At 32.9% G+C, this 25843-nt stretch overlaps 1 protein-coding gene across 11 annotated transcripts; it reads left to right on the top strand.

Moving 5' to 3' along the window:
* The first annotated feature begins 1136 nt into the window (after nucleotides 1-1136).
* Nucleotides 1137-15903, top strand: LOC105158036 (DNAse I-like superfamily protein). 11 transcript variants are annotated; one of them, XR_016064672.1, is made up of 15 exons: nucleotides 1137-1658; nucleotides 2135-2298; nucleotides 2529-2594; nucleotides 2680-2732; nucleotides 3664-3745; nucleotides 7083-7129; nucleotides 7274-7355; nucleotides 9858-9950; nucleotides 10051-10083; nucleotides 10175-10269; nucleotides 11665-11773; nucleotides 11911-11996; nucleotides 12127-12211; nucleotides 15371-15494; nucleotides 15600-15903. XR_016064672.1 is itself a non-coding variant. In XM_011074643.3 (14 exons), coding segments are annotated over exons 1-14 (1290 nt in total). In that variant the 5' UTR covers nucleotides 1137-1360; the 3' UTR covers nucleotides 15373-15903. The 11 variants fall into 11 exon arrangements, 4 of the variants coding, with proteins under 4 accessions (XP_011072945.1, XP_011072944.1, XP_011072943.1 ...); XR_002286822.2 differs by having other exon boundaries at nucleotides 15371-15510; XR_002286823.2 differs by having other exon boundaries at nucleotides 11911-11938; nucleotides 12127-12206; nucleotides 15371-15903.
* The last annotated feature ends 9940 nt before the right edge of the window (nucleotides 15904-25843 follow it).

Below are 25843 nucleotides of genomic sequence, written 5' to 3'. Positions count from 1 at the left end.
TAATTTTTGGTCCTCAAACTTTAACTTTTTTTGGCACTTTTGATCATTCCATTAACTTTTATGTTAAATTTAACAGAAATTTCATTTAAAGTGGAAAAAAAGGATAGCATTGTCCTCTCATTTTATGGTGTTTTTTAAGTTGTAATCCAATGCGCCAATTTTTTCTATTTTTCATCAAACTTCAAAAGAGAACAAACCAAAAAAAGATAAATTTAAGCAACAAATACTATATTATATTTATTGCATCAACAAATTATTCCTTAGAAAAATATTATGGCGGCAACCGGAGATCTTGAGCGAGCAAATGGCAAAGACTGAGAGAGAAGAACGTCTGATGTTGCAGAGAGTGAGAGGGAAGAACGATGATCTTCAGGAATGGTGTGACTTAAATTTAATTTTTCCTAATTTCCCCCCAAATTTTTCTCTCTTCATGCGCTTCGGTCCTTCTCACGTGCCAAGATCCGTTAATTTTAATTGTTGGTTTGACATAATGATCAAAATTGTCAAAAAAATTAATAATATGAAGACCAAAATTACAACTCAAAATTATTTAAGAACCAAAATCGTTTAATTATGTTACGTCAAAAATAATTCAGAGGGCAAATTGTATTTTACTCTTTTAATATTTTGCATTATGTTGGGGAGAGGTAGTAATTTTAAGATGTTGAGCCTAAATAAATATTATAGATTACCTCAGTTATTAATATGTTTAAGATATTTATTTATTTTTATATAAGAAATCGTTAATAGGTTTATCACGTTCATTATAAAACGTTCAAGGGCAAGGAGATGTTCTTAGTTTTGTTTGGTAACCACTATATTTGTTTTCATTTTCAAGTTATTTTCGGAACAAGTCAAAATATTCTCAATATTTACCATCATTCAAAAATATCTTATCTAGGTGTTTTAAACTATTTTAGCATAAATACATATATATATACACATATATACATAAATATATATAAAAAATATAATTTGACAATAAATAGTAATTTTTGTCTCTCAAAACACAATATTAAACATACAATACTTATTTTAAATTAATTTAAAAATAAATCCAAACATACATATTATCTCTAATATAAATTTATTTATTTTTATTTTTCTTTCTATATATTCACAAATGAGCACAAAACCCCGAGAAAACGAATCACACGTGTGCTTCCTTCAAATGGAAAAACAACACTGAGTTTTTTCTCTCTCTCTCTCTTTACGATTGAGCTGTGAATTTGGAGAAGAGGAATTACACTAGAGGCATTTCGAGGTTTGGCTATCTGAAGTTCTTGATTTCTCCTCCCGTTCAACTGACGGGTACCAATTTCCTCACAATTTAGACCACGACATTCGAAGTGCTGCAATCATGGAACGAAGCGGTGACAACCGTACTGTGCCGGCGGAGCACTCTTCACCTCCTCCGCCTAATTCTTCAGGCAGGCGTCCGCACCGTCACGAGAGACAACGCAGCAGAAAAAAACGAAAGGTCATATCTTCAGAAACTGAAACCCGTATCCAAATCCAAACCCTAAGACCCAGTTCTTATACGCATAGGCGTACGAATTCGTATGTTCAAAAGCAAGGCAATAGCCGTAAGAAGCCACGCAAGCCTCAGTGTCAACGCAAGTGGACATACTCCACTCATGATGTCTCTAATTACAATGGTAATATACTATATGCTCACGGAGTTATTTTATAACATATCTAATTCAAATAAACTTTAGCATTGTGGAAAAAGATCTAGCTATTGAAGCTTAAGGAGAAGCATATCTTCAACTTCCTCCGTACATTACTTGTTTTTCCACTTTTAGTTAATTTAGACTTATGAGAATAACTGTCTTTTATTTTTATGTTTATTTATTCTGAATGTCTTCTTTGATAGCTCAGACTAAATGCCAAAAATGCTACATGCCAATCATGATCTTAGTTGGCAAAAAAAAGATATTTTTTATTCTAGAATGGAACATGGATTTGGTGTCACTATGTGCACCAGTTTTTACTGTAATTGGATTGTGATTGTTGTGGGTTTTCTTCCATTCACTCGACTGTCCATGCAAACAGAATGATATTTTTCTTCAATGTGCAACTTCCATGTCTCTTTATTTATATTTTTGTTTATTTAACATACTCCTTGATGCAGATAGGTTTGTTATTGTATCATATAACATACTTGGCGTTGAAAATGCGACAAAGCATCCAGAATTGTATAGGGGGGTGTCGCCAAAGTATTTGGATTGGGGCCACAGGAAGAAGCTTTTGTGCAAGGAAGTCAAGGATTACCAAGCCAGTATCTTGTGTTTTCAGGCAAGTTAAAGCTCTTCTTTCAGCAACTCTTCATTGTTAATGCATTATTTCTGAAGTTCCAGGTGAAAATCACCAGGTGCTAGGTATTGTTATGATATTCACTTACTTCTTGGTTGTGCTTTTCTTGTGATGGATTTTTATCACTTTATCTTTTTCAAAGTTTTATACTTCATTTGAACTTTTACTTACTAATGTAGCTGTATTCTCATATTTATCCCTTGTGACTGCAGGAAGTAGATCACTTCAATGATTTGAAAGAGATTCTTGGAAGCGATGGCTTCAGAGGTCTGCACAAGGTTTGTGTGAAATTATGTGTTTTTGGCGGCTCTTTGGCACTACAAATCAGCATTTTGATTACATTAGTCTGTTTGGGTTCACAAGGCTCGTTCTGGTGAAACACGTGATGGATGTGCCATATTTTGGAAAACAGAGCAGTAAGATATTCCTTTTCCATGATACCCTGTCATTGTTGTGTGTTGTACTATGTAAAAATGAAAATAGTTGTTTGTTATTTAAGTTCCGCAGGTGTTGAATAGCCTGTTTTTTTTTTATTCTTACTAGCTCATCACTGAATCCACTGAAGAAAATATTATGATTTGTATGAATTTGTTTGCCCACAATTGTTCGCAGAATAGCTTTTTAGTTAATGCATTTATTGGTTATGCAAGGGCCTAATGTAAAATTCTAAAACGTGGCCCTTTAGTGTTTGTTAATTTGTTTTCAGTGAAATGTACTTTCTGTTGCCCATTTCTTTTTGTTGAAACTCTAGAACAAATTATATCTCTTCCCATTTTCTGAAAAATCTGGTCTTAATTCCTGTAGAAAGTAGAATGAGACAATAAGTGTAGTGTATATTATTGATTCTGCCACCTCTATATATAGGGGTGGAATTAAGTAAACTATACCTTGATACCTATCCAAACCAAAAAGGATATGCACACATTCTAAATATTTTAACACTCCCCCTGAAGGTGGAGCAAATATATAAATCATCCCCAGCTTGTTACACAAAATATTGAACTCCTTCGCTCGTAAAGCTTTGATGAAAGTCTGACCTTATGCATCTGAAGATGTATTTTGTGTAACAAACTAGGCATGATTGATATATTTGCTCAGACTTGAGGGGGAGTGTAGAATATTTAGGATTTGTGCATATCTTTTCCATATTTGGTTTGGATAGGTATCATTGATAGCTAGTTATCACTTAATTCCACCCCTACATATAGAGGTGGAAGAATCAATAATATACAGTGCATTTATTTGTCATTCTACTGTCTATAATTCCATTTGGTACAATTACCATCAACTGATAATTCATTTTCTGGTGGTTTCTTCCCCTATCTTTGATGAGTACCTGCATTGCAGATTTACTCTGTTGCATGAAGAGAGCATAGAGTTCCAGAGGTTTGGACTTCGTAACAATGTTGCTCAATTTTGTGTTTTGAAGGTATGAAGACCTCTGGATTTGCTGCACTATGGTTAATTATACTTTACATGAAGGTCTAACAACAGTTTTAGCTTCTAGAAATGTGATTACTCCTTATGAGTGTGCATTTGGTTTATATGATTGTATGTTGCCCAATACTGGTTGGTATTTTTGGCGATAAGTAGTTTCATTAAATCTCTCCATCCCAGGTTAGTGAATGATTGAAGCTGGATGCAGTTGGTATTGCACGCTTGGAGCAGTTGCTAAAGTACTGATTTATAGCAGCCTTCAGTTTGTCTTACTAAGCCCTTAAAGTTTATTGTTCATAATAGTGAAAAGCATGTCTTGGTGAGAAAGTTGGAAGGCCACTAAGTCACTTGTTTGTCACAATTTTGGTGTTGAGTCTGGTTGACCAATAAAGGAAAAAACCAATGTGCAGGAAATGTGATGGACAAGAAGAAAATCGTTTTTTCAATTGGACTTGATTCCTGTAGGACATGTTTTATTGGGGATAGACTTGAGGAACAGCAGTTGACTAGATATATGCTCAACCAGCAAGTTTACTCTGATTTGTTTGGATGAGCTCTTTCCTGTTTGGTTTTCCATGATTCTGATGCTTTGGCTACTAGCTGGATTTGGGGGTGTATTCTCAACCAGAGCAAAAAATGAAGTTTGGGAACAGCAATGCCATTTTGAGTAGATGAGTACCAAGGAAGACACATTTGTTGGCCTGGGGGTCTAGTTTGCCCATGTTGGTTGTGGATATGAACAAAGCCAGTGCATCCAAAATTTCTAGGTATGAGACAGTTAGAGGTTTTGAAGTGGGGGAAGAAGCTATTAAGGATCTCAATGGGACTTTTTGTCGCCTAACACATGTAATGGAAGTCTGTATATTATGTGTGTAGCAGTTAGAACGGCCTCTCCCCAATAGGACTTAGGAACATTACTTTGAAAGAGTAAAGCCCTAATGGTGTTGAGTAAATGCCTATTTTTCCTTTCATTTGAGGTGTGTTAACACAGGATGAATCATGAATAGGGTGACAAAATCTGGTAGAAACAGTCTCTAGCATTGGTTGTCCTAAAGCTTTTGATTTTAACCCCAAATTGGTTTTGAACCATTTAGTGGAAATTAGGTATGACAGTGCTAACATTAGATTTTTGTTTAAGGTGAGCAATGTAACCCGAATGCAATCATCAATTAAGGATAAAAACCACCTAGCCCCAAAAATATTAGGTATGGTAGAAGGACCCCATATGTCACTGTGAATAAAATAAAAAGGATGAGAACTTCTCTTATTGCTGACAGGAAAGGACACACAAGTACATTTTGCCAGTTCACAAACTTCACAATGAAGCTTAGAGATATCTAATCCTTGAAACAAATGATGAAACATGAATTTTAGAACCCTATAAGATGGATGACCTACGCGACAGTGATACAATCAAATTGTATCGTTATTTGAGGAACTGAGAAAAGACGAAGATAGAGACACATTAGTTCTACCCTTATGAGATGATTCAAGGTAATAAAGGCCACTTCTTTCCTTAGCAAGTGACATAATATTTAATATCATGGATAAGCATTCGAATGGAAACCTAATAATTTTGGTACATGGAGCACATTTTAAAGGGTAAGGATAGGTGTGATATATATATATATATCTCTGGATGTTGCTAGCTAAAGAGTCATTGCCATTTTAATTTTCCTGTTACTTGGGCATGGTGTATAGGTATGGAAGAATTAAGCTATGGGAGTCATATGATATGTTGCACCTGAATATACTAGCCAAGAATCGACATAGAACTTTTCAGAGGAATTAATGCTCTTTGGAATATTCTGCAACTTTCCAACTTTCTGAAAAGAATTGGGTTCTTCGGTGGATTTGTTCCTAGTGATAAAGATTTCAGAAGTTGACATGGTGAAGAGGGAAAATTTGCAGCAATTAAGGCTGCTCTCGGAAAATTAAGTGTTGATGACAGCAGTGAAGGCTACTTGATGAAGAAGATAGAACCCCAGGAACACCTACGCTCTCATACCATGTGAGAAAAGAACAAGCTTATTGAAAGAATGAAGACCTTCTTATTTCTTGTCGTACATCAGGCACCATGATTAGACAAGTGTAGGTCTAGCATAATCCCCTATAATCAGGCTAAGTTAGTCAAAGAATCAGCCAATGAGTCACCGTATATACACCTATTACCTTTACAACAAGAAATCTTTGGAAAAAAGGAAACTAAATCACTTCTAAATTTGGAAACTATGAAATCAAATTCCTTGATTTCAGTCACATCTTTACAACAAAAACAAACATACTTAAAAAAAAACACTGTTAAAAGACATATTTAGTAATCCTAAAATGTGAATAAAAATTTAAAAAATAGAGAACAGTGAAGTTATATATAAAAGTACTTGCACATAAATAATTTGAAATATATAGAAAAATATTTAGGAAGTAGTATTAATTTAGTTAATGTTGAGGAAGAGTCGAAACCAAACCGAATGCCAAAATCTTCAAAAACTAGACATGCGGACAGATTTTTCTCACTTTCAATATGTACCAAGGTTTTGATTTCTGTTTGATTTCATTCGCTTACCGAACTGTAGACGGTCCAAATTAGATTAGCTGCTTTCAATACATAGAAATATGATGCTGGACTTGCATTTCCACTTGATGTACTTTTCTTCAATAAGATCCCTGATTGTCTTGGAAATTGGTGTCTAACCTTGATTTTGGCGAAGCAAACTCAGTGGTGGTGGGATCACATTATTACTTAAACTGATTGTTCATGAACCTGACTGGAAATTGGCTGGAACTTGTATAATTTCCTATAGAGATTTTCTGCTTGGAATGGTAAATGAGCCTTATAGTTGAAGTATGTACATTACATTGCTCTCTGTGGAGATTAATTTCTACTTATCCTCATTGGTTAATGCTGCTGTTTAGAAATCTTCACCACTTCTTGAATATGTAAAGAATACTGAATGGAATGGAGTACATCAAACTTTGTGTTAATGCTGGAAAATTTTCTATGGAACAATGTTTTCCTGCTCCCTGAAAATTTTTCTGTCACTGTGGTGTGTATCACATCGATCCTCATGATAGAAACGAGGCCTGCTTGATTCTTTTTGTTGTAAGTTCTTTGTGCCTTTATCAGTGGCTTTATTTCTTGAAATGAAGCCTTGTTTTGTGGCATCTTTGATCACTATTACTTGTTAATTGTGAAATACTTACTTTCAGTCTGGTATTTCCTGTATTATGACTGAGTTATTGCTATTTAAGTTTATGGGCCATCATTTTGTATGTCTTTTTTTGGGGCATATACTTCGTAAGTTATAGCTTCGACCTCTATTACTCAGATGAATCAAGACCTGCCCAGCACTGGTGTAACTGCACGGCCTCCGTGGTAATATTTATTGCCCCTTTTCTAGTGCATCAGCTAAATTGAATCTTTTGCATACGATTAATTTTCGTGGTTGTGATTTGAACTGAATTTTTCCCATTAATAGTTATTCATCCTTCACAATTTGTGCATTTGTGTTTCTTCCAGCCCCTCTACCAGTCGGAATTTCCTGGTTGGAAACATACATGTCCTCTATAACCCTAAACGTGGAGATATCAAACTGGGCCAGGTAACTGACTTGATAGAAGTTGCAATTCACTTTTTAATATTATTCATATGAACAAGCAACATGGTTAAATGACACAAATTTGGACTGCGAAATGTCTTGGAGAAAGTACTGGTGGTGCTTATGTGTTCTCTCGTTGTGCTGATGTCATAAACAATGATGTTATATGCTTCATATGGTTCTGGAAACTACTGTAAATAGTTGCAAATCTACAATTTGCATTACATAGTGTTTGGATGATCTCTGATAAAAAATATGGATTATTTGTTATTCTCCTCCCTGAGCAGTCTTATTGTTTTCACAAAGTTGCATAAGTTGTCCCGTTTGGGGATCCAGTGAATATTATTTGGACGTTCTTTGGCCTTGTTTATCAAGTTGATAAGGTCTGGCTCTTGGCTGCATTGATTAGTTTTAATTCCTATATTTGAAATACAACCTAAAGGGACCAAAATCAGAGAAAACAGAGAACAAGGTAATGTTGTAAAGGAGGGGAGCTTAGCTTCATAGCAATTGCCCCCGTGATTAACTGGTTTGAACTTTGTCCGACAGGACAATGAAATGTCATAATGTTCATCAGTTTTGCTTAACAAATAATGCATTTATGTGTAAAATATTGAAGATTAAAGGATGTAATGTCGATTGTAATAGGAAGAATGCCAGTACCCTAAGTGGCTTCACTTTCTTTCCTTGGTTTCTGTTGCAGCAGAAATATTGAGCTGCAAACGAAAGAAAATGTGACATAACCGTTGTGTTCTAAAGAGCACTTTAAGTTGACATTAGAACAGGCCAGAGTTGGTAATCGGGGCCAGCGATTGACTTAAAAAAATTGAGAAAATTGAAGAATATTTTGGGCCATTTTGAGAAATTGAGAATGGTGCATACCTAAGAACGTCTTAAGTGAGTCGCTGCAGGGAAAGATTGACGGAACTGGTTAAAAAAAGCTGCGTAGTCTTATCACCGTTGCGTAGATGAGTTAACAAAGTTTTAAGGATTTGCTGGACGTTGTCTTCACAACCACCTTGGAGCATGTCATAGTCATAGCAGCACAACGATCTTCCTTCGTCTAAATGATGAGAACAAACTGCACTGGTTGTACACAATGGGCAAGTTATTAGTCGTGGCTTAGTCTGGCCCTCAAATTGATATTGAATTTGTGTTGAGTGTATTTACTTGATGTGTTGTCGTTATCTTGTGGAGATAACAACCGTATTGTGTTAGTTTTATACTCGAGATTTTCCTACATTATGCAGTTTTGAGACCATTCATATTTGTCAAACTAGAAAAGTACTACAATAAAGTTAAAATAAGTTGCACGATGTGCTACACATTACATGTAAATGAACGACGTAACATTTAATTCCCGATACAGCTCTTCCAAACGTCCAAACTCGTCTGTTTTAGTGTTCCGTTCGTAGTCCCATCTCCTCCCAGTCCCCTTGTTAAGAATGTCATTCAGCAGGCGCCATGCACCACGCATCGTGTTGAGCTTGCCCTTTAGTTGGTCCTGGTTAAACACATAGCTTGGGCTCATAACCGAATTCATCTTACCAGTTATACGAGCCCATACAAATGGTTAAAAAGTCAATGATTGACGGCAGTGGCTTACAAACTTCTTGTGTATAAACTCAATGAAAACTCACTTCCTATAAACCCGAATTCATCTTATCGGTTATACGAGCCCATACTAATCTATTGTTTGGAAATTCGTAAGTGAAACCCTATTTCTGAAGGTGATTTTTGTCAATATACCTGAGTATTGTTGAATTGGTTGGTTGCTGATTCCTCAACTTCCTCCCAAGATTTATGTCTGTGCCTCTCTTTATGGTGCAGTTAATCTGCTATGCGAGACAATGAACAGAGTACCTTTAGGGGAGCCCTTAGAAGTAATAGAAATGAGTGTTCCTCTGCTGAGAAAAATTGATGGAGGGCACTAAATTAGAATTTCCACACCTATTGTAGATAGGAGGAAGGTGCTTTTTCTATATGAAGTGAAAGATAAGTAGGTGACTATGGTATTTCAGTTTTTGGATTATGTTTAGATATATCAGAGGAGAAAAAGGACATTCGAGGGGATTGGTCTATGACCAAGGGAGGCCCTTGTCATTGTGTTTTTCTTGTTGTAGCCATTCATTGATCCCAATCTGAACTTAACAACATGCAGAAGTATATGGGTCTTAACAGAAGATTTTGGTCGTTTTTCCTGTAACTCCAGTTTTGGACTTGCGTCATCTTCTACATTCTAAGGCTCCAAAGATTATTGTTGATTTTTCTCTGCATGTATCTGGGTCGTCTAGTTCAACGGGAATTGTTGAGTAGTTAGAGATCTTGCTTTGATTTGTCACAAGTTCCTGAATGCATGTTCTGGTTGAATTTGCAAAACGCGTAATGAATGGTGAAATACAAATAAACTTTGCTCATATCGGCTAAGTAGTAGACAAGTCAGTTAATAGATGAATTAGTTTGTTATCTGAATTGATGTTTAATGTGTTATCATGGTGGTTGTAGATGCGAATATTTCTTGAGAAGGCCTATGAATTATCACAAGAATGGGGATGCATACCGGTTGTCATTACTGGGGACCTAAATAGCTTACCACAGGTAATTTCATGAACATGACATCAGAAACAAACAAGTTCCAATTAGACCCTCAATTACTTCGGTTTGTCACTCATATGTGAAGCTGTCTATCTTTATCCAGAGTGCAATGTATCAGTTTTTGGCATCATCAAAGGTCAATCCTGGATTTCATTATTTTAGCACTTTTTATAACTTTCCATAGAGCCAAGCAATACTGCCTAACTAACTTGCTTTGGTTATCGCAGCTGCATATCCAACAATATGATCGTAGACATGTGTCTGGCCAGATATTTCCATCTGAATATGCAGAATCACAATCTCGGCGTAATCGTATAACAAGGTTTTTCAGATTCAGTTTTTAATATTTACTTCCAGTTATGCTTGTTCGTTTTCTCGTGGAGGTTATGGATCCACATGCTGCTTGACCCTGAAGTTATAAACTGTACCAGATTGGCTAAGTATTGAATAAAAGAGGGGAGTGTTGGGGCCACAATATTGTTAATCCTGAGTCCTGGTTCTTATCAGATTAATCTTCTGAGCTACTAAAATCATTAATTCCTTTTAGTGCCCATCAGATGGAAATTTGATATTGGGAAGTAATTCCTCTATGATGCTGTGATATATTATACTAAACATAATTGTTGCTACATCATATGTTTGATTAATGGAACCTCTTATTTTGAGTTGGGGAATGGGTATAAATGCGACTGACTTTGTCTCTGTGCATTGGTCAAGAGGCAGGGAGGGGAGAGTTTTGGTGCTAGCTTGTTGGACCAGTCCAATTTGATTTGGTGTTTGGTTTCACAAAATGAGTTCTTTTCATTTCGAAAAAGTGTCCGAATTCAGAATGAGGGAAGGATGTTCTGCAATTGGTATTTTATTTACTTTGGAACTTCAGCTTTCATGCATCTCATTCAAAGGCTACAGCTGAAGCCACTAACGCTCCCACTTTCCCCTACTCTTCTTTTGCCTTGTTTTTCCATTCATATGATACTTCTCATAAGCCTGTGGGACAGCCGAGCACCCTTGTGTCCTATTTTCTCCTCTCTTCTCCTATTGTAGATTCAGTAGCTTTAAGGGATGAAACCTTAAATGCTTAGATGGCCTTGAAATGTCACAATCTAAGCAACTCTTGTTTTAGATTTAATTAGGTCTAGGGTTTACTGTATACTTGTTCTTCAAATATTTGAAGTCAAAGGATGAAGTTGGAATAGCGAAACAAAATAGTATCTGGGATCTTGTTCAGAAATATTAAAGATGGTTCTATTATTGTCTAATATTCCCTTTTCACCAAATCCTTGGTCCAAAAAGTTGGAAATGCATGTGTGACACCAAGTTGGTTCCCTTGCCTTACTATACACCGATCAAATGATCATATCATCAGCGCAGTACGATTGGAACTGTAAAATGAGTATGCTCACTTATGCATTCATGATTTAATCACTTGCCATTTTGATGTCCTGCGGGCTTTTAGGGGCAATACAAATGATCCCATCCATTAATTCTTTAGCCAATTGGATAACGCTAATAGATATGTTAGATCTAAAAGCAATATTTTAGCTTGGCGAGGAGTATTGTTCTTGTCCATAAGCACCTCGGATTTATGTGTATTACTATTTGTCACAGTGGATATGCATGATTCTCGCCACCTTCTCTGGCAATATTTGTTAGCTAGTTTCTACTTACATGCTGCTCCATGCATCCTCCGTGATATATAGCTGATTGTTTCTGGCAGACCTTTAATGAATAGATGGACCAATGAAGAGATAATGCTTGCTACTGGATCAAGACTTAGTGTGCTGAGGCATCATTTGAAGCTCTGCAGTGCCTATGCTGGAGTTCCTGTAAGATAATCCTGATCCTTCCTCAAAGCCATTTCATGGTGCAGTATGTACCTCTGCTGTTTATGCATCCAAGGTTTCTGCATAATTCATTGGCTATATGATCTATAAAAAGGATTTCATTCGTCTGTTTTGCTCAGGGAACCCCAGAAGTCAGAGATAAAATTGGTGAACCTCTAACAACATCCTATCATTGTTTATTTACTGGAACTGTTGATTACATATGGTATTTCTCTTTCTATATCAAGCCTTAAGAATCTGTTTTTATGTTATACTATTAGTAGAATTTGGATTTTAAAGTATTTTTTTTTGAGAGGGGAATTAAAGTATTTCTCAGCAACAATTATTGTGAACAGGCATACCTCGGACCTTGTTCCAGTGAGGGTTCTTGAAACTTTGCCTATTTGCAGTTTAAAGAAGACAGGAGGGCTTCCATGTAAGGTACACTCACTTAGTTTTCTATTGTACTTGAGCTGAAATCTAATTCATCATGAAATGTTTGGATCCTATGAAATGTTTTTGTAATGATAACTATGAGGTAAAACTAATAAACCCCAATTTCTCTCCATCTAACTGACTCTTTTGTCATGACAACTTGATTGCTTGCTTTCTTTATATCTGTGATTCAAGACTTTGCTGGAGATTGCATATCTAATATAATATATAGAAGTTGAGTAGCAAAAGTGTTTTTTAACCTTTTTCAGTGATGCTTATTTTAATTCTAATAGTCCATTACTCAAACAGATGCCATGATCGGCACTCTAAGTCTTTTAGTGACATTGGTGCAAGTGTTATTATTTTTCTTTAAAGATACTTGTTGAACTTACAGAGGTATGGCTAATGTAAGATCTAATAATAAAAGAATAATTTAAACATTATAAGAAAGATTATTTATAAATAACAATAAATAGGATATATATATATATATATGTTCGTTAGTACTATGCAACAGTGATTTTAAGTTTTGAAATTAATTATTATTTATAATATGCTTTAGAAATAGTTTTTGTCAATTTTAGTAATTTATATAATTTGCTAATGTATAATGTCAATTGAAAGTTTTACGTACTTCACAAGTCCTTTGAATTTGATTTTCAAACAATTGAGGATTACATTTTGTCCTCCATTCTTATGACATATATTTATACTTGTCTACATCATAAATGTAATACAAAGGAACCGCACACTGTATATTGCCTGGCATCTATACTTTTTCTGAAGTAATTCTTTCTTCCCTTTTTTTTTTTTTGTGAATTCGTCAATTTTCTTGTTAATTATTTCTTCTTGTTATTAATTGTTTATCTAATGTTTTAAGCATCTTTTTTCAAATTATTAAAAAATAAACTAAGTGTACAAAGCGCAGACCCCTTTACTCTTTGTTTTAATTGCAAATCATAATGTTTTTCCTAACGTTTTCTTTTTATATCTATGTCTATTTGTATTTATGTATTTGTATATAATGTATATATATATATATTTATGTATGTAAGTCAACAAATATCAGTACATATATATTACATTTATTTATATATATATATATTTATACACACAGCACATACATACAGACACAAATAGGCACATATCACAAGAACACACACACCAACACTGTTGAGCGAGGGGAAGGGCGATTGGTGCTGGGTGCGGTGGGCGAGGTTGTGTTGGTTTCCTATAGGCGCTCAATGGCAGTGGTGGAGGGGCTGAGTTGGGGGTTGGGGGCTGGATTCCTAAGGCATTACTTCTAGAGGGAGACTAGATTCACAAAATCCCCTTTTATCTGTTTATTGAGAGTTGGATTCCATGCTCAACTTTGTATTTTTTTCTTAATGCAAGGGATTGCCTCCTTGATCCAAATTTTCTTGGTTGTCCGCTTAAGTATGATTCAAAGTAGCTAAGGTTACCAGAAACAATGCTCTATTATTACTTATTTACGTACATCTATATATATAGGTGTATGTATATATAAATATATTGAAGGCTTAAGTTTTTATTATAAGTAAATATACATGTTCCTTGATGTGTCAGTCAATAGGAAAAATGGATGATGAAAAGTTTGAAGGCAAAGATTATTCTTGTAAATGCCTACTATGTTATAATGACGACTTCTCAGTTTTCATTTTAGAATTTTTATTTTCATTACGTTTTACTTTTATCATGAAAAGCATTAGAGGGTATATATTTTATTAATTCTAGTAAGTTACTGCATATAAAAACTAGAGGATAATAAATAATAAATATATACTATTTTTTAGGAAAAAAAGTTCTTTTAATGTTAAAAATTACAAATAGTACAAGTTATTTTATTTATTAGTTTAAAAAAAATGGGATAATTACATTTGCACTCCTTGATCTAGGCCTGTTTAGACCAAACTACCCCTATCTTTTAGATAATCACACATACACTCACCAAACTGTTAATATGGCTTACACAAACACCCCTTACTTTTCTGAAAAATTACATATACAACCCTAATAACTTTAGCATCATTACACAAACAACTTTATTTTTTCCTGTTAGGGGTATTTTTTATAATTATGCAAAAAATAGGGGTGCTTTGTGTAAACTAATCATAGATAAGGGGGTATAAATGTAATTATCCCAAAAAAGTTATAATAACTGTAAAAGTTGAGATGATTTTTTGGATTGAAATTAATAATCTAGTAATTAATTTTATTAATATATGAAAAATTTGAATTTAGTATTTCAACTATACGATGTAATTTTATTTAATATTCTAAAAAAAAAGTTAATAAAATAAAATATTTATGCTCATCTAAAACTTATTAATTAATATAAAATTTTAATTTGATGATTAAGCAGTACAATGACCAAAATTTTAACATAAATTAAAAGAATGTGTATAATAAATTAAAAAAATGTATTTGTAAACTAAAATAAATTTAATACAACTTTCTCCAAGCTTCTTAAACATACTAGCAGTACACCTCACACTTGCATGTGGGAAAATATTTAACATTTATAAATAATTATTTTTTTATTGAGGAGTTGGTTATTAGTAACAATTAAAACATAAAATATGCAAAAAATTGAGGTGTATACAAGGTTGAGGGGCATTTTAGTAAATTTATTAAAACATTAGATTACATTATGCTCAAATATTATTGGAGAACGGAATGAATTGAAAGGGTAGATTTGGATATTTATAAGTTGGTATAACAATCAGTTGTTCTTTTATAATAGTATGGATAATGTGTAGATTCCCCTTCGCATATTTCGTACTTACAGATACACCCTTGGGACATTATGGTCCATAAAATGTCTGACTGAAGACCATGTCAAAAGGAGCAGGAAGGGGTTCTTTCTGCAATTTTTCGCTGACATCAACTATTTTCGGGCTGGAGTTGATTGACAGAAGGATAGTGTAATGATGTAGATATGTTTTATGGGTGTATACGTTATTGTGCAAAGTGAGGTGTGGTTTGCATAATTTCACTATAGATTAGTGGGTGTCACTATAACTTACTCTTTATATAATTGTTCTTGCTTGCATGGAGCTTTATATGCAATCATGTCTTTAGAATCTACACCAAGCTGGAAAAAATAGATTTCAATTTTAGATCAAATTTTGGTTTATTTTGCAGAAATGGGGTAGTGACCATCTTGCCGTTGCATGTGAACTTGCTTTTGCTGATGAGGGTGATTAGGCTTGAGTCTTGACCTACAATACAACCGGCTTATATCGTGCAAAGTTTTGCTCTATACAGGGTATAACTACGGTTAGGTACACACCAAAATTTCAAATATGGTCGTCACTGACCTTGATTCTTAAGACTGATTATTTGAAGTTATGCGAGTGACATCTTAATTCAGGAATCACTACTGGTGTGATGTTAGACCTGGAAACAGACAAAGCCAAACCATCTTGGCCTCACTTCCGGCCATACGGTGGTAGCATAGTGTAATCTCAGCTGTTGTATGTGCTTTCTTTTTCCTTCCCCAACTCATTTATTAACCTGTTATTCCCTTCTTTTCTTTCTGCTTTCTTGAGTTTGAAAATTTAATGAACTTTTTGTTGTTCGAAGATAGTGATTTTTCACATCAGAAAGCAATCAACGATTAAACTATGGTGCATTCTCGAATCTATGTACTGTAGTTGATTTCTTTGACGGGCTAACTTTGGCTTCTTTTATTGCCTTCGATATGTTTGTTCACTGGTTTGATCCGAATGTCTATAGAGAGACATCAGTTGCTGCGTCAGAAATGTGATTTGATTTCCTGTGAAGAGAGCGACGGGGAGAATGGCAAATTGCTTCAATGTTTATAATGCACGACGCTTTAAAAAAAAGTTATCCCAGATAGGACGACACCGATATGGCTCCAACACGTACCAAGAGTTTTGTTTTCTATTTTATTCAATGAGAGCAAGATGCTTGTATATTTCTACCTAATCACAGAGGATGTCACTCTAATTTATCCTTTTAATTATTATACAAAACTGTAGACATAATTATCCCTAAAACATTTTTGTTTGCCCATGAAATCCCAAAAAAGAACAGTTTCAACATTATTGTCTCTAGCTAGTTTAAATAACCAAATCTTATATGGTGGAATTCTGTCCTAATGGACACCTCGTCTGATTTCAAAGAAATAGCCGAATATATATACCCCCACTCCGAACATCATTAGGTTTTTGCGCAATTGCTGGGCTTATAATTAATGTTCTATTTTTTCATATTTGGTAATTTATAACCTATCAAAATCTTTAAAACTTTGCCAAACCAGTACGAGGAAAGAAGATTTGGCACGTCAGATGAGATTCTACCACCAAATGATGTGGTAGCAAGAAGATAATCAAACGTATGGAACATATATAGTTTGAGGATGCGGACCACGATATATCATCATCATTTTAGGCCTCCAATTAATACTTTTTTTTTTTTTATGGATTAAGAAAAATTTGATGACTTCATGATTAATGTTGGATATTTGATAAGATGACAACTTAATGTTTTATTTATCTTGTATGAATTACTAAATAATTATTGTACAATAATTTTATATTGTATTTTTTCTTTTATAGTTGTTGTGTGAAATAAAATGTGTAGTTGACAAAATTATATTATAATAAGACCAAAATATCATATCACATAGTCACATGCCAAGAAAAAAAATTATAGTCCTCAATTATAAATTCGAAATTGATGAGGACCAAAAGTATAACTCTCTTATAGTTATAAGATAAAAAATGCATTATTTTCCACTAGTGTTACGTACTTTTCAGATATTGAAGAAACCTTATTAGAAAAGAATTTAATGGAATGAAATTACTTTTATAAATATTTTTTATTTAGTAATTTTTGTTTTAAGAAGTTGCTTATTCATATTTTATTGATTATGTTAAACTCAACTGTATAGTTGTAATAATACTTTTCTAATATCTTTTCTCAAGGCCGAAAGAATAAGGTAGTAAATCTCCACCGAAGCAATCCATCAAGTCAAAACTTATTGGTCCACAAGTAAGGTAACAAGGTCCATGACTTGTTGTGGTTCTACTAATCTGACAAGTCCAAGAAATGAATCAAATCCAGTAAGCTGAATCAACATACATTACAAATGATACATCATACAGATTGTTGACATCTTAAGATACATCATAGTAATAAATCTCCAGTTAACTAAACGAGACCCGATTGAAATGAACTCTTTAGTTAAGAAGTAATTGAATCGCGGAACACTCGAACAGATTAGGCAAGACTCAGTTATATGATCATATTTTCGTCTAGATAAGTTCGAATACTAATTTTCTTTTTCTGTTGTGAGGCTAACATGATGTGCAGCTATCCAATGGTACCAAATTCACCCCAGCTATCTTCCGGATCCTACTCTTCCAACATTTATAAATTGAGGTATTGTGCTATTACTTTGATAACACCAACTATCACACCCGTACCCATATCTTCTCTCGATTTTTAGGCTATTTTTAGCATAGTGTTTGCATTCCACACGATTTGCATCACTTAAACATCATCTTAAACCATTATTCTCACTTTGATTCAATTTTTTCTTTCATTTATTCAGTCAATACGTTACTGACTTAAGTATAAAAAAACTAACTTCTGTCTTGTAGGTAAGTCCCCCGGTAATTTTAGAATTTTTGTGAAAATTCTTTGATTATTTTGGTGCTATTGGACCTCGATACTCATCAAGTAATATTTCCAAGAATTGCTCATTGTAGGTTATAAACAATTTATAATACATCTCATGCTATTAAAAAAAAGATATGAGCATTTTTCTCTATTTACTTAAGGAGTAATTTGTTGATGCAATAAATATATATAGTATTTTTCTAAGAAAAAGAATACTTGTTCGATCAATTAAATGGACTAATCTATTTAATCCTAATGGATAGTAATTTTTCAATACTAGATCAAAGAATATTTATGCAATCACGTTAGAGAAGGATAATTTTGTCAAGAAAAAAAAAATCATTCCAACATATTAGGATTAGCTAATACCAAATTGGGAGAGGGAATACTGAATCCCTTACCTAAAAGAATAGAAACTTCAACCGGATAGGAATATAAATTTCTAAACCAAAATTTACCAACCATATATACATATATATATCTATAAATGGACTTAAAAATACTCATTTCATTCCCACTTTATTTTTAATTAAATGCAACTGATATATCGTTGTAAAAGTTTTAATGAGGAAAAAAATTATATACTAAAGAAGAAAAAGGGTAATGCATTCATCCTTTAAAATTACAAAGAGAAACATCACGTGCATTGCACATGAATATATTTAGAGTTACATATATCACTAATTATAATTAGTTAACCCAAAGTATTATATTCGTATATTCCAAACAATAGCAATTGTTTTAATTGATGGGAGCCATTTAATTTTATTATTTGTAACTTACTTTTTAAGTTCAATTGATATTATTAAATAAAAATTTAATCCTAGAAATTAAAATTTAGTATTTCATATTTCACTAATTATTATATCTTGTGATTTTGCATTAATAGCATTTAATTCAAAAGTACAAAAAATAATTTATAAAGAATTCAATATTAAAATAAAATTAAATAAGTCAAAGTTTCTTACTTTAAAGCTTTTCAGAAGAAATTCTAATTTAACATAATTCATCATTCTTTTTTTGTACTTTTCTCTTAAGCCTATTTACTATAATTTAATTTTGGCAAAATCACAAAATTGCTCGCGTAAATGTAGGGTGGGAAAACTAGGACCAAAACTACGGGATGACGATTTTAGTTCTATAAGTATTAATTTTGTGGCAATTTCGATCCTTCGACCAAAATTTCCCAAAAGCGATGGAGAATTTGGGGCTTAGGGTTTCGACGTCCATGTGAGTGCAACTTAAACACCTAGCAGCTCGCGCTGATGACGTGACGTGGGCAGAAAAAGAGGCCAATTGGGCTCAAGTCGTGGCCTGCAACGTGCCGTAAAATATTGATGTGGCAAGACGGGTAAAAATTCGACCCAAGTGTAAAACTCAATTGTAAAATTCTCTCTCCCTAATGGCCAATAGATTCTCCAAAATCCAATAAATGCTAAAAATTCTTTTTTGAACCGAAATTGCTTGAAATCCAGAATCAATTGTTGATTGAGGAGGAAAGAAACCCAATTGTATCAAACGGATTTTGCTCCCCTTTCGTACGGTAATATTTATAAAATATACAAACGGATTTGTTTTTTAGTGTATAAAATAGGGTTATTTGTGGTCGCTAAAGATGAAAACTGCTTATTGTCTATGGTTCTTTGTGTTTTGTGAACAAAATATCTCCGATACTGTGGTCCCATTGTGTTGTTCTTGTCTGGAAACAAAAACACCAAGAATGACCGATTTTATTTTTTCTGTCTGCATATTATTCTATATGACTCGTACTCTTGTTTTTAATTATTGTTCTTATCTGGAAACCTGTGTATATTTATTCATTTTGCACATTTTTTTTGAATGAATTTTTCTGAACTTTTTCATGAATGAAATTTTAATTGTTATCTATTTTTTGTTTTGTGTTTGTTTTTGTTCCTTTCTTTACAGATAATAATGATAGTTTGCTAGCAACTATTACATTATATTTTTGGGGAATGTAATGTACAAATTTGATTATGAGGATGTGTATGAAATGTCTATTTCAAAACTAAATGAAATGGCTAGTGACGCTGTTATTTTGGTAATTGAACATATTTCACAAAGGTTAGAGATGTGTATTACAGAGCAAGTAGTGATGAGGTTTTGTTTGTTACGTGAGTTGGTATAGCTCCTGAAAGAGAAATAATATATATGTTGAGGTTGATTGCAATGTTATGGATAGTCAGGTTAGTGCATGCAGTACACAACCTCAGGAGGTTGGGTTAACTGAAAAGGGCGAAAAATCTGTCAGAATCTGAATCCTTTGAAGATAGTGATTATGATTTGAAAAAATGATGAATTTAATCCTCAAAAAAACTGGAGAGTACATTGATGAAGAGACTTTGGAAAAACAAATAGAAAGAGAAGTAGAAGACATTAATATGAAAGAATAGAATGAAAAAAATAAAGATAATGGAGTGGGTAGCAATGAAGAGAGTGAGGAAGACCTTTTTGGGAGTGAGGATGCCTTTCAAAGTCAGAAGGTGTCTGATGAAGATGATACAGAAGAGAGAAACATTATTTTTAATCTTGTGGAACAATATGATCCTACATTTGAATTAGGTATGATCTTCAGCACTAAAATAGAATTTAGGAATGTCATTCATAATCATGCAATGAAAACAAGGAGACATTTGAAAATCACCAAGAATGATAAAGTTAGAATTTATGTTAGATGTATTAAGGATAATTGTCAGTGGAGGATAAATGCACACAAAGTCTATGATGAAAGACCTTTCAGATAAGAGAATTTAATTCCAATCACACTTGTGGAGGGATTACCATGTTTAAATCTAAAGTCAAAGTGGCTTGCAAACAAGTAGATTAAAACATTTTAGAAGTGATCTAAAGAGAAACGTCAAGAGTTTTAGGATTGATGTCATTCAAGATTTAAGAGTCAATGTATCACGGGATCAAGGACATAGAGCCAAGAGATCTGCACTAAAATCAATAGAGGGTGCTCCTGAGGTATAATAGCAATGATGCAAGATTCTGTCAATGAATTGCTAAAAAGTAATCCATGATCCATAGTGGTGTTAGACATGGATACTGATCAGAAATTTGAAAAAATTTATGTGTATTTCGGTGCCTTGAAAGTTTAAGAATTTTTCTGTAGAAATGGAAACATTTTTGTCTGTAATCTTAAGATACTTTAGAAACTTGAGGAATCAATTGTCATTGCTTATCCTATGAATTAGGGGGTTTTGTAAATCAATATTCATATTTTTTTGAAACAGGAAACATATTATGAAATGAATGTTTTTTTACAGGAAACACGTTGAAATGAAAGTTTTTATTTTCATTATATTGCTATCTTATTGAGACTTTCAATTTAAGGCTAAAATTTCATTAACACCAAATCACATTCGTTAACAACTACAATTTGAGGCTTTAAATTTTATTAGTAAAATTCATTAATAAAATTCGTTAACACAAAATTCATTAACAATACAACACAAAATTCACAAAAAGTTGAAAATTTGAGGTTTTCAACTTCATTGACAAAACCACAAAATACCATTACATAATATGCGTATCTAACATACGCATTCGTCCATCTTATGTTTAAACAACACAAGGTAAGTCCCGACCAATCTAGCAACCTGGAACGGTTCATCTAGAAATCATCATCCGTTTACCCATCCAAAAATCCACCAACACAAACCATGATGCCACCGAGAAAACTTTAAGCCAAAATATCTTCTATTTCAACATTTTTGCTTTGCTTGAATTTTTGAGATGCAAATTGGGTATGACACACATAGCTCTAGCACACATGGGACGGGTCATCCCAAGTAATAAATTGACACCCTCCACTTTTGTAATCGAATAAAAAATAAACCAATAAAATCATTCAAAAAGATATATCTGCAAAACTTAAACTTAAAACTTTACATTCTTATCTTATTTTCAGAAGCATGTTAGGCCTGATCGTAAGCATAAAAAAAAGATAGTTGGACTAGATATTTTCTTTAAGAACAAAATATTCATTAATTAGGATTAAAGATCGAAACTATTAATATTTTTAAAGTTGAAGGCTAAAATAGAATTTTAATATATTAGAGACTGAAAATGAATTAATACTAATATATGAGAACCAAAACTGTAATTATCCCCACAATACTCGTACATTTTTTTTTTCTCCATTTTCCTTTCCTTCTCTTAAAGTCAAACTGTTCCAGCTGCCCCTCCCCTTTTTTGGCCGGCGGAAATTAGACATTTTTCCCCATTTCCCCTTCCTCTTCACCAACGGTTGAAATTTTTTACCGATGCAGATTAGCTTTTTCTTTTAAAAAAAATTGTATTTTCTTATTGTTTTGTTCACTAATATATATTATATTATTAATTATACTTTTAATATTTAATTGCTCTCCAATTTATTTAATAATTCCATTATAGAATCTAAAAAAATAAAAATTTATAAATTTAAATTCAAATAATTTATTATGGTATGAAATTTTAATTATCAAGAATAAAATTTAGAAATTAATTTAAAAGCAAACTAATAAATAATTTAAAATAGTTCAATTTAATAAAAGTAATTTTTAAAAAATAAAAAGTATAGTGAACTGTGTAATGGATATTTTCATAAAGGTTAACATGTAAACATAAATTCACTCCGATTTTCACTATAAAATTTGCTGCAAATCAATTTAACTAATATTTGTACATCGAACAATATTTGTAATGGATATACAAACCAGTTTGTGAGGAATTAATTTAATTTGTCACAAAATTTTTCTGACTCTACCAGTCGGGACAGTCAGTTGCTAGTCACAAAATCTATCCTAAAATCCGTCCACTCTTTTCAAATTAATTAAAATTTCCTCTAAAAATCACATTCCATATATATATATATATATCATAGTGCTATGTACATACATCATGCTTATTTCGAATTATTTAAATTTGTGATATTCCCTTCTTCTTTAAATATATTTTTATGTGCATATATGCATATTTTAATTAGATAACGATTTAAGATAATTGAAAAGATGGATTAAGGACAAAAGAAAAAACAGCGTGTGAGGGAATGTTGAGAATTAGGCAGATGTTGATAATTTCGAAAATTGAGCTAAACAATCAACATGCGAAGAGATTAGATTATGTACGTAAGACGAATAGTATGATGATCCGTCTGCCCAACTGCTGACAACTCAATTAAGACAATAGCACATTAATTATCAAAGATGAACTGAAACCCCATAATGATGTTTGATGTTGTCGGGTCGGATTCCTTTTACAAAGCTAAGATCCAAATGAAAAATTAAAGATTTTTGTGTCTAAAATAATGAAATAAATGCTGTTTAGGGTTTGGTCTGGCGAACAAATAGAGGTTCTCTTCATTTTGATTTTATTTTATTTTACTTTTAAAATGCATACAATCATTTTATATTTTAAAAAATCGTTAAAAATTCTTTTTTGTTTTAGAAATAGTCAAAAAATCACTCTTTTTTTTTTTTAAACATAGCTCAATCTTTTATTTCCGTTAAATCTAATTAACGGTGTTGATTTTTTTTTTTTTTAATAAAATGACTATTATACGCTTATTTGATATATATTATTTTTTATTTTAATGATCGTTGGATCTTTTTTGATTAAATAATGATTGTTAGATCTAATCAATTAATCTCAATTGTTAGATTTTAAAACAATAAAAAATTGAATTAAATGAATTATTTAATTTATATTATATATAAATAATTAAAAATTATAAAAAAAATAATTATTATATATAAAAAAATATAAAAGAACCCTAACTACCCCGATCCCCTCCCCAATCACCACCACCCCCACCCAGCTGCCTCCCTCCTCCCCCTCGCGCCACCCCCCGCCCCTGCCATTACTGAAAATTTCACTTCTATAAACAGAACAGTTCATTACGAGAAGTTTGATTTTCATTCCAAGTACTTTTAGCAACAAAAATTTATCGTTACAAAGTTTGTGCTTGAAAGCTCGATTGGAAGTTCTTGTAACGAACTTGGCTTGTCGATACAAATGTATTCATAACAAAGCATGATTTTTTATAATAGTATATATCAGTTATCGTAACAAATTTGTCCTCACAAAAGCTTATAATGTTGTTATAAAAGAAGATGTATTTGTTACTAAAAGTTTGACTTATAATAGTATTTTCGGTACGAATACTTGTTATGACAGCTTATTGTCCTCGCTAAAACTCAAAACCAATAAGAGTTTATAAATTTTTCACAAAAAAATTATTGTGAGAAATTCCATTCCTCACTCATAGAAATTAGTGATTTAATTTTCTTTACTAATGAAAAATGGTTATAGACCTAATTCAAAAAATCCAATAGGGCATCTTGCAAACTTTGAAATACCTTCCCAAAATAAATATGAGTAAACTCATCACAAAAAGATCCCGTAATAATTAAATAGTTTAGCCAACAATTTAAATAATACTTCAATACATAATTCCAATGTAAGGAATCATTGCGCCCGCTACCTGATGTAGGTCGCGTGAAATCGGGATTAGATCGCTGGGTCGGATCGCAGTATTGGGTCGCTGAAACTTTCTTTCGAACTACCTGTTAGTGGATCCTGAAAACAAAGCAAACGTGAGATTAGCCGAATAGCCATCGGCGATGGCCCTCTGATACTTAAGTTAGAAAAGTGGGGTCGAAAAGATAAAAATGAGATCGAACGAGATCAAAAGATAGCGATAAAGACGATGAGATAAAAAACGTATTTGAATAATCATAAATGAGGCTATTTATAGCCGTACGGTATTCACTGTGTATACGACACGTGGCTCCAATGGAAATGAGCCACGTCACCTCCTGTAAAGCCTGTTGCCGCCGCTGCTTTTCCTGGTACAGTGGGCCCCATGTAATTAGTCATAGGAACCTAAAAAAATACTTAAAAATATATGAGTATTTTGATAATTATGTAATTTTCCTCATCACTACAAAAAAAAAAAAAAAAAGGAGTGCAATAAATAAAAACATCTTAAGAAACTTTCAAATGTAGTAGCTGCAAGGAGACAAAATAAAGTTAACTTGTTTTCAGACATAATTATCATCAAGTGAAATAAAGTCATAAGTTACATGTGAATCCTTGAAATTTCATGTTGCATTTTCCATCCTTCGATGCATCTATTTTGAACCTGCAAATTTACCAATATTTATATTATAGTTAAATGCGTAAATTTAATTAACATATATAACATAATCCTAATAGAGATTACAGATGAATCAGATTAATGTATGAATAAACAAAGCCCACATTGAAGAAATTAATTATAGTTATATCTCTCAAGGGTTTACTAATCATTTAACTGTTGGCGGGTCTTTTTGTATATGTTGTCAGGAAAGAGGAGGACTCAATGATTATTCGTTTGTCGGAATTCAGAAGTAAAAGTTCCGGCAGATAAAAATCCTATAAAAACTTCTTTCGAGCAATGGGCCAAATCGACGCAAAGTCGCTACAGATTGCAAATACTGGGAACATCCTAATGTGTATGTGATCAAATGATCATTTTAACATAACAAATGAAACACCTTAAGACACCAGATTTCAAGGTCACTGCAGAAATTGCATACTAGCACTGCAGCTTGTTTAATGGAGCCGACATTGAACTTAGGGACCAATAAATAAGATTGATACCATATACATCATTTCACCTATTTCACTTAACGTTGACGGCAATCGAGAAGTGAAAAATGTAACAGTGGTTCATGGACAAGGGGTCAATACCACAATTAAACAACTATGGGGCATCAGACCCCAAGATTGGACCATAGTAATTTAGATACAATATAGGGGTATTGTAGTCTATATATTAAAGACAAAAAAATGTTAAAATACAAAAAAAAAAAAAAAAAAATCAAGCCCAACGCACTTTAGGTGTGTGCATCCCAACTTCTGTTAGTTTCTAAAGGAATGAGTTTTTTTTTGCTGAATTTATTAAAACACGGGGAGGTGGGGGGT

Source organism: Sesamum indicum, linkage group LG3, assembly GCF_026168435.1.
Source record: "Sesamum indicum cultivar Baizhima isolate 11 linkage group LG3, ASM2616843v1, whole genome shotgun sequence".
NCBI lineage: Eukaryota > Viridiplantae > Streptophyta > Magnoliopsida > Lamiales > Pedaliaceae > Sesamum > Sesamum indicum.
This window is presented reverse-complemented; position numbering and strand designations above follow the sequence as displayed.